This window comes from Trichomycterus rosablanca, chromosome 12 (assembly GCF_030014385.1).
Source record: "Trichomycterus rosablanca isolate fTriRos1 chromosome 12, fTriRos1.hap1, whole genome shotgun sequence".
NCBI classification, from domain to species: domain Eukaryota; kingdom Metazoa; phylum Chordata; class Actinopteri; order Siluriformes; family Trichomycteridae; genus Trichomycterus; species Trichomycterus rosablanca.
Genome location: NC_085999.1, coordinates 2,867,789 through 2,878,667, shown reverse-complemented (window position 1 = coordinate 2,878,667; position 10,879 = coordinate 2,867,789). Strand labels below are relative to the sequence as shown.

At 38.4% G+C, this 10,879-nt stretch overlaps 1 protein-coding gene across 1 annotated transcript; it reads right to left on the bottom strand.

The window, feature by feature from the left end:
- Positions 1-10,515, bottom strand: lmln (leishmanolysin-like (metallopeptidase M8 family)). Its single transcript, XM_063006638.1, has 17 exons — positions 10,399-10,515; positions 7,968-8,065; positions 7,850-7,880; positions 7,664-7,746; positions 7,459-7,576; positions 5,458-5,636; positions 4,639-4,744; positions 4,448-4,542; positions 4,238-4,355; positions 2,836-2,943; positions 2,681-2,757; positions 2,483-2,593; positions 2,196-2,328; positions 1,803-1,962; positions 1,526-1,656; positions 402-612; positions 1-101 (listed from the first exon to the last, which is right to left on the bottom strand). Exons 1-17 carry the CDS (start codon positions 10,513-10,515, stop codon positions 1-3), a joined length of 1,977 nt encoding a protein of 658 aa, XP_062862708.1.
- Positions 10,516-10,879: the final 364 nt, after the last annotated feature.

Genomic DNA, 10,879 nt, shown 5'->3' with positions numbered 1-10,879 from the left:
TCAGTTCCTTACACAGAGCATGAAGCCTGCCAGCAGAGGAATGAGGTTAAACAGGAGCCGCCACAGCGTGACGACCAGGCCAGAGGAGCTGGAGCATGGATCTGGGGAAGAACAAAAGGAACGTAACTCTGCAGCATTATCAAGATAGATGGATGGATGGATGGATGGTTTTAACAAGCAAAAGAAGATAAACTAACGAAAATAAAGAAAGTAAAGTGTAGCATATGTACACAATAGCTTCCAACTGTACATCTGCATATGTATATATACAACAAATACAGGCATTATATTCTATTTTATTCTATACTTTGGATAAAAGCATCTGCTATTAAATAAACGTATTAAATACACTTATTAATAAATTAGATTTGGGTCTGTAGGTAAAGGAAACCTGAGCGTACCGATGAGAAAAGTGCGAGTGGTGTTAACCGGTGGGAGCTCGTGTGGATGAGAACACTGGCTGCAGAATTCGGAGCAGGCGGGACAGATGAGTTGGCCGCTGTACACCCACTCATTCATCCTCAGATTCACGTTGAGCACCTGACCAGCACGTACGCACAGGAAACTCTGATCCTGCACCCACACCAGTAAACCCAGTGCTGAGCAAGACGTCTGTAAATAACAAAACAACCAGCAGTCAGAACTGAGCTATAGATTTATTTTCTTATTTTTTCACTGTTTTAAGGACAAACTTCTTAAACAGCTGAAACAGCTGCTTTATTATTTCTGAAGCAGTTTTAAAATTCAACAGATAGGCCTGTTATGGTTCTGAAATTAATTGACATACAATACTTGTCTGCTCTGAAATATATATGTATTTAATTTTGAACAGATATAATTACTATTTTAACTCAGAAATCTACAACAAACCACTCCTAATGACAAAGGTAGGGTCAGGTATCTCGTTTGCTTTGATTATCCATGAGATGTGTCTAGGACTCAATCCAGGTCCACCTGCTGAATTTTTAATTAATCAGACATAGTTTGGAAAGGATTCACTGGTCTGATAAAAGAGAATCTGAAATCTTTGGTCACAGCAAACACCAGGTCTGACAAAACACAGGCACTGCATATTATCTAGCAATTACCCACACTAGCCGGAGTGACATGGAAGCTGGATGAACGCAGCAAATTACAGTCAATCCTTTAAGAAAGGAAGTTTGCCATGAAGAATCAAACCTCACAGGGTAAATCCAGGTTTGCAAAGTTTGTAAAAATATATCCATGAAGAACTGCTGCTGTAATTGCTTTCTAGTGTCAATGCAAATGGGCTGCAAAGTTTTAAATGAAAGGTCTGAACAAGTTAATATCAGCAAAAAAAAAAAAAATCGTGTTTTTACTTCATCATTTTGGGTGATTGATGGATAAAAATCAAATCCACAACACAAAATGTACAGGAGTCTAGGAGTCTGAATACTTTGTATATGTATATATAGCTATACAGAGGTGATAGATCATAAGGTGATACATAAATTTATATAGCGGTAATATGTATATATGTGTGTAACTGTATAATTAGCATCACCTTATAGCAACCACTTCCCCAGTCGGGGTAGGTCATCCGTTTATTGCACTGCTTCATGACGAAGGCTGACTTTTGGTAAAGACAAATGGAGTTGGGACCGTATTCTTCTGCTGCATAATTCCTCCATGGGTCTGAGAGAAAAATTAAAGATAGGTAGCTGACTGATAGTCCAATGTGTATTATGGGGAAACACCCATAATGAGTAAAAATTGTCACAAAGGTCTGCACTAGATCTGTGGATCAATAGTAAAACAGACAGGCTGCGTTGGTGCCCTACCTGGCTGGTTTTCTTGGATCCTGCAGTAAGAGCTGCGCTGAAACTCTCCGCTCAGATGCCAGCTGAACTCCTGACTGAAGGGGCAAAAATCAGCAATCTCCACGGCACCTCCGTAAAAAGGCAAATCATCTTCGGGAACACCATCTATACTGTCAAAGTACTGTAGGCAAAAACACAAGCTTAAAAAATAAGTTATTCATATATATATTAGGTGCTATAACAGTCTAGTAACAGAAATATACATAATCGATAATTAAATGATTATTTTTAAATGAAATGAATGAAAAATGCAGCATCATGTTAATATTGTAATGAATTTATGACTGGAACCACTATTGTTATAATTATTGGCCAAATGTTGCTGTAAATCTTTATTATATTTTTTTATTTTACCTGATATTTTTGATGAAGAGGCTGAGGATACTTCTGCAGGTTGCACACCGCCACTGCTAGCTGGTCCTGCCTGCAGGAGAGCTGCAGCGGTATCCCACGCACGGTATCACAGTATGGGCTCAGAAAGGGCTTTCTAAAAATCACACACATATATATCTGACTTTATTTTTTGTTATAACCACCATTTAATCATCGCTCCCCATGTTTAATATATGAGGGATCTCCCGGTGACGTTAACATTTCCCAGGTTTATAAAAAACACTTTATATTTAGTTTGTGTGACTTACGTTTCACGCTGCTGGTCGATCCAGAATTTACAGCTTTTCATCACAAAGTCACATCCCAAACCTTTGCCCCATTCCAAGTTCTCTGCCATGCTGTAGTTTGCTCTGTACCACCTGACAGAAAGAGGCGCATTTCTATTCAGCGTACTGTAAAATGCTGATTACACAATAAAACTAATCATGTTAGTTATGAGTAGTTACCCTGTATCCTCCATTATAGCCAGTGTGATTCTGGAAAACACTCGGTTTTGAGTGTGAGATCCAGTCATCGCTTCATTCTATTGAAAAAAGGAAAAACACTGTTTAACTGATCAAAAATCTTACATCTAACACACTGTCATTTGCTGTCTATGTACCTCCAGTAACCGTTTCTCCCAGTGGTTCAGCTCTGTGCCCATGCCCCCTTGGTTTTCTAGCTCCATGCCTTCTAAAATAGGGCATTTGAAATGTCTCCGAGCTTCTTCCTGACAAAGCATTAAAGAAAAACTGTTACACTCTGCTATTTTTCATATAAAAAATACTATTATCACTTAATAAAGGACATCATAACTTCATTATCATTACACATGTACAAGAACAAAGGAGAAGAAATGCAGTTTAGCATCTAACCAGAAGTGGCAATGAGCAGCAAGTGCAGGATGTACAGTATCTACGATATACATATCGGAATGACCACTACCAATTTGTCCATGTAAATAATAAATGCTCTGAAACTGCAAAAGTAAAGTATGGTGTTCCACAGGAGTCAGTGTTAGGACCTCTTCTATTTTCACTCTACAGTTTAGGAATAATTATTCATTAAATGGCATCAATTTCCACTGTTATGCAGGCGACATAATTAGTACTAAGAAGAATTGTGTAAACAAAATAAAACTGGCTGTTATATTACTTTTATTGTACTTGGTTCCGATAAAACTGAGTCACAGGTGCACTAAACTTCTCTAAATTATTACTGCTCATAAGCTCTCTCCACTAATTAAATTCCTCACTCGTTGTCTCATGTGAATGCGCCGGTACTGAACAGAATACGGCATTCCAAGATCAAGCATCTCCACGATTAAGAAGAATTAGGAAACAATAAAGAATAAAGTTGAAGTGCAACTTTTATAGTATTTTTATATTTATTTTATAACTGTTTTAATTGTATTTTAGTGTTTTTATATTATATTTGTGTTATTTTCAGTGTACAAACCCATTATTTTACATTAGACTAATATACTGTATATATGTGTAAACGGGACCATGGACGCATTAACAGGTTTCCCAAACATCCTTATGGGAAAAAATACCTCAATGTCTTTTAAACTCAACACCACTCCCAGGACCAAACGTCGAGTTTCAAGGGACAACTGTACCTTCATCTTGTTCAAGGACGTGAAGGAAAACATTAGGTGACTGTGTTAGTTAACTGTTAGTTGACTAAATTTCCTCTAGGTGGCGGTAGTGTACTAAAATCTGAGACTCGAAACGTTTTAAGTCAATTAACAATCCTAAAAAACACGTTTAGATGTTTAAATTCTATGCTTAATATTAAAACAGGTTTAATTTCTTGTTTTAATAATACAAGAACATGCTCATGCTTTCCAGAAATTCGCAACAGCAGCTTTCCAGAACACATTCAGTTCAGATAACAGACAGATAGTTTTATTTATAATTATAATTTGTTATAAGATTATAATTATAATTTGTAATTTGTAAAATGCAAAGTGTGTTGTGTAAAACAGTTGAGATGAAACTGTACTGTACTTAAACACTTACTACAACTCGTGGAGTGACCATCAGCTGGACCTCGTGTCGAACCATGTGACCACCACGAATGTCCCACAGTCGTGTTGCTCTGGTTATGACCTTCTCACTCCACTGATACAGGCCCAAACTATTGGATAAACAAACATTTCCCAGTCATAGTCAGCTCACTATCACTACTATTCAATAATAAAGAATATACGAACTTAACTCCAAAGCTACCTCTCATTAAACGACGGTAAACCACTTTCGAAGCGTGGCGTCAACGGTTTCCCATCATCATCACGATAAAAAGCGAACAGACCAGCTGAGAAACCCTTCACATGGAACAATCACTGATTATTAATTGGTATGATCAGTAAAAAGTTGGTCAGAATGCTAAAACAGTTCAGAATGAGGTGTACAGTGCTCACCAACGCATGGATGATCTCATGTTTGACAGTGGACAGCATGCCCTCAAACTCCTGAGGCTGAGTCGAGATCATATTTGGACACAGATTGGCATATCCAGCGATGGGCCTAAATAAAATACAATAAAAGTCAGGTTTAACGTCAGGTTTTACACTTTGGTTCAATTCATGACAGGACAGGTAGTTACAGGTTACCCATGATTCATCAGTTTAAGTTTAATGTCAAACACAGTCATGGACAATGTTGTATTTCCAATTCACCTCGCTTGCATGTCTTTGTACTTTGTGAGGAAAGCCATGCAGACATGGGGAGAACATGCAAACTCCACACAGAAAGGACCCAGATTGCTCAACCTGGGAAACAAACTCAGGTCCTACTTGCTGCGAGGTGACAGTGCTACCCGCCAAGCCACTATAAGAAAGCTATTTAAACATAAACTACAATATAACTACAGCTACAACATAAACAAATAAAAAATCAATTTCTACAGTTCCACATTTTAATTCTACAATTAACTGTTTTTAAATGCAACTTCTCTTTCTTGCTTGGTTTACCTGGCTTGCAATGTTTTAAAAGTCATATTTATCTTACGTGAGATCTCCTTCTTGCTTTTTGATTCACCACAATTATGCAAATTGCAAAGCCCAACAGGTACACTGGATTTCCTCAACGTCAAAATGTAATAATACCAAGCAAACCTCAACTGGAGGAGCTGTGCTGGTTGCCATTTTAGATTTTAGGCTCTTAATATAATATAATAAAGACAAGTAACAAATAAAAACCAAAGCATCATCACTACATGACAACATGACAGTGTTTACCTGTCTAGTTCTGCCTCCAGCTGGCAGTACGCTGCATAGGCCACAATATTCTCCTGCCCACAACGCTCTGTGGTCACCCCACTTACATACAGGACAAAATCAGCCCCCTCGATGCCCTCACCGTCCGGGGGACCCGTCGGGCCGCATGACGTCCCCGTCTCGCTGCACACTCGGCATTGCTACACAACATAAATGTGCCACAAAACATTTATTATAGATAAAAGTGAATTTACACTTAAAAGTCCTACAGCCCCAACATTCATGTGTTTTAACTGGCAGACTTTTTTTTATGTATAAAGGACTTAAAGTAAACCAATAACAAAACCATTTAATTAAAAGAAAGGATACTGAAACCTCACAGGAACTGATAACTTTAGCAATAAGTGGATTCATTTGTGCCAGGGCTGCACACTTATATCTAAAATAATGGTTATGATCATTGATAATATACTGACATGATATTAAGTCCTAGTAACCAAAGCTAAGTTTACCAAACTAGGTAATTCATAGGTTCCCACCCCTGTTTTGGGGTGGTAAAAAAGCTTCAGGTTTGTACACAAGTAAATGTGATTACATATTGGCGTAAAAGCCTTTTGTGCTCTATAATTTATTATTAATTGTTTTAAATTTGGCCAGGTTTGCTTGATACGAGATTCACTGACGAACAGTCCATGGTCACTATTCAAGGGAACAGATACATACCCAAACCATGACAGATGTTGGCTATTGTACCTTTCACTGGTAACAGTTTGGATTGTTCTCTTCATCTTTGGAACTCGATGTCCATTTTTCCCAAAAACAAACTGAACCGTGGACTCATCAGACCACAACATACTTGAAGACCTATTTATTTTCACAGCCTTTTGGGTTTTAGCATGGCCTTTTCTTTGTCAACTGTTAAATTTACCATTATTTTTTATTCTGTTATATGTCTTTTACTGTATTTTATGTAACTGATTTGCTTTATTATTGTTCTGATTTTGGGCGGCACGATGGTTTAGTGGGTAGCACTGTCGCCTCACAGCAAGAAGGTCCTGGGTTCGATCCCCAGGTGGGGCGGTCTGGGTCCTTTCGGTGAGGAGTTTGCATGTTCTCCCCGTGTCTCTGTGGGTTTCCTCCGGGTGCTCCGGTTTCCTCCCACAGTCCAAAAACATGCAGACAGGCTAATTGGAAACACTGAATTGTCCTACAGGTACCTAGCGGCTAGGATGCATAAATCAGTGCGTTGTAGTGCCGGTCCCAAGCCGCTAGGATTCATAATAGGGAGGGTCGTGTCAGGAAGGGCATCCAGCGTAAAAACTGTGCTAAATCAATAATGCGGATCACGATCCGCCGGCGACCCCTAACGAGAGAAGCGGAGGAAATGAATAGAGATTGTTCTGATTTTATTGTACAGCACTTTGGATAACACTTGAGGTCTGTGAAGGCGCTTTATAAATAAACCTGACTTGACAACATACAGGACGTTTCCATCTGAGATGAGCTCGGGCTCAGAGAACTCTGCGGTGTTTCTGTATAGAATTGCCTCTGTCCTAACTTTTTTGGAGTGTGTTGCAGGCATCAATTCTAAATGTGTTTCTATTTACAAACTACAATGAAGTTGATCAGTTGATCCAACTCATGATTTGGATTGTCAGCTGTTGGCCAAATATCCCAATCACATATTTCTTATACCCCTTTCTGATGCTTCGTCCAAGTTGGGACACATGTTAAGACCTGCATTAGATAATCAGGATTTTAAAATAGGCAACATACAGCATTGACACAACAACCATCATCACAGAGGACAATGGTAGCCTAGTGAGTAGGGCTTTGGGGTACCAACTGAGAGGTTGAGAGTCGGAATCCTGACCAATCTCTGCCATGAAGCCACTGTTGGGTCTTTGAGCAAGGCCCTTAACCCTCTCTGCTCCAGGGGTGCCGTACAATGGCTAACCCTGTGCTCATGCAGCCCTACAACACAATGAGGAGACGTTATTACTGAAGAAGTAAAGAACAAACCTGCAAGTGTTGCTCAGGCACAATAACTGGTCCACATCGTGTAATATCTGAACAAGCTCTTTGGCAATATCGGTGTGGTTCATCTTTTTTGCGCAGATACTGACTCGTTGCACATTGTCTACAAAGAAAAAAAATACTTTTAATAACTTAAAATCAATAAAAATAAAAATGGGAAACATTTAGATAGATGGAAAAAACACTTCACCTGCTTAATAACACCGGACCGGTCTGCCTGCGCACCCTAAAGGCCTTCTGAAGGTAATCAATGGCTTGTGGGAAAAGCTTGTCCTTAGAGCAGAGTAGATAAAGTCTATTATTCACAAGCCAAAGGAAACCTATTCACCATTAAAAACAAGTCAGTACAGTTCGAATAACACGCAGTGAGACATACCTTTACAAGACTGCTCTTGTTCTCATCCAGCCTGGTGGAGAAATGAACACAGTAAAGTCACTCAACAGTCACACAGACCTTCATACCTTCAACTCATACCAGTACATGTACTACTTACACGTCCAAGCCGGAGTCGTAAACAACCTGAATTTTTAACTGCAGCTCGGTGCTTCGTTTAGTCAACCTCCCTGGTTTCAAATAGACATCATGTATCACCTGAAAGCACAAGTAATTAAAATGTGTTAATAAATAGAAGATAAATTGGAGATAAATGATCTGCTTTGGCAAAATAAATAGGAGTAGAAGACAACTATTTCATTATTTAAGTGTAAATCAGTGTTTTCCAGTACTTCTACACTTCACAATTTAGTGCAGGGTATCGTGGCATAGATAAATCATTCATGACATTCATGAAAAACTGCTGCCTGAAATTGGTTTTAAAAGTAAAATAAAGAAAGTATGACATCAGATTAAGCCTAGCTGGAGTCACTTAGCATGATAAAACATTTAGGTGAATTAAATCTATTGTTTAAAGTGCTCTTCAGTTAACAGAAGGCGAAAATGAGCACAGAGTCAGCAGAAGTGTAAGCAGAAATGTCTTGCAGATGACAAAGTCAGATGCGAATAACCAAACATCTTAAAACACACAACACACCAAACCTTGACATTATAATTACAGTGGACACAGGCTCACTGAAACTAGACAGATAAGACTGATAAAAACAACGCCTGGTCTGATGAATGTCGATTCCTGCTTCAATAGTGTACGCAAATGGTAGGTTCTGAATTTGGCATAAAAAGAGTCTTGCGGGTTGATGACATGCAATGTTTCATATCCTGTAAACACTGAAATGAGTACTAAGGTACATTTGGGAGTCATCTGCATAGAACTGAATGATTAAACTACAAATTATAGAGCCAAGTGGTAGGATAAAGCTGTTTAACAAAAAAGGACACAATATTGATCCCTGTGGTACAACCTATAGACGGAGATAGACTAAGATTAAAATGTGTCAGTGGAAATAAACACTGAAGCAATGTTGTGAAAAGAATTGTATCTGGGAGGAGATACAGGGGCATACGTTCCAGGACCAGTCGGCTCAGGAACATAAGTTTCTTTCCCACCTCAATCACTTTACTGAACACCACACTACACTGTTAACACCACTAACACCCTGGACTACACACTGAACCTATTATTTATCATTCGCACTGCACTTTACACAAACTGTCATACATATACATATCTGCACAATTATTTACCTATACATATATGTATAGTCATGTAGCAGAGGTTTTATATAGTTATAGATATAATTGAATAGTTATTTATTTTACACGTCTTTATTATTACTATTATTATAATACATACCTAGCTAATCCTATTCTTATGCCTATTATTGTGTATGCAGTACTATGTTTATAGACGTAATACCATATATGTAAATAGCTAAAGTTATATCTCTGTTTTCTTGCACAATGCTACTATTTGCACTTCTGGTAGATGGTGACTGCATTTCATTGCCGTGTACTTGTACTAAGCAATGACAATAAAGTTCTATCTATCTATCTATCTATCTATCTATCTATCTATCTATCTATCTATCTATCTATCTATCTATCTATCTATCTATCTATCTATCTATCTATCTATCTATCTATCTATCTAATCTACAAAAATCTCAAATAAATGTATAAAATGTATAAAACACTATAAAACACTATAAAACACACACCCCTGAGTCTTCAGCTGATCCAGTTTCTCCACATTTTGATTAATAAAGGGCAAAACAAAGAAACTACAGGAAACTGGGAGTCATGGGTCATGAACCCAATAACCCATGTTGCTGTGTGGCCCCAACCCAACTGTACCAGCTGCAACACCACCATCCTTTAACGTCATGTTTTACACTTTGGTTCCATTCATGACAGGACAGGTAATTACTGGTTACACAAGATTTATCAGTTCAAGTCTTTAATATCAAACACAGTCATGGACAATATCGTATCTCCAGTTCACCTCACTGGCACGTTTTTGTACCATGGGAGGAAACCGGAGCTCCCAGAGGAAACCCACACAGACACGGGGAGAACATGCAAACTTCGCCTGGGAACCGAACCCAAGACCTTCTTGCTGTAAGGCGACAGGGCTACCCAATGAGCCATTGTGCCACCCGAGTTAAACTATAATTCAGTATATTTGACAGTACTAGAATAGTATATACACAGCTGTTAATCACCATCAACAGTAAATGTTTACTAAATGCCATAAACATGTGGCCATCTGACCATACCCTTGTTGGGCATTTAATTTTAAAAGTATTTGGCAGTGAATAGTGGTTATGACAGGGTAAATATATAAGAAATTTACATTTGATAAGGGTTTTTAAGGAAATCATACATGTGTGCTGGATTACTATGGCAGAGCACCGTCAGCTGTTCTTCTTATTATACTGTAGAGAATTAAATAGCTTAGCGTGTTAGCTTCTATTTGTTACACTTTATACAATAAACCAGCAGTAAAATAACCTATATAAGAGGTAACTTACCTCTGAGGGTGAGGGTACTCTGTGATTACAGGAGTGACAGTGTGAGAAAGTGAGCAGATAACAGAATAAACAAAGCAACGCGAGTGAAGCAGAGAAGCTCCAGAATTCAGCAGCCATCGTCTTACTACCCCCGACCGACCCTGAGATTCCACTACTGCCCCAACAAATCCTGCTCTTTTACCATTCATCACTCACACAGTGCTGCATAGAGTCCTAATATATGCGTCTACTTCAAAACCTGCCATTCATTTATTTATTATTCATTTATTTATTATGATTTATTTTGAAATTTGGGCATCATTCAAACACCGGCTTTAGTCTCAAGCGAAACAGCGAACCAATATGAATCAAGGCAGAAGGGTTTCAAAATAAAAGTCTCCAGCGTTTGAGGGGATCGTGTCTTTTTATTTCGTTGATATTCAAGATTCAAGATTAACTTTATTGTCATTTTACTGTACACTGTTCATGCTAAAACACCGCA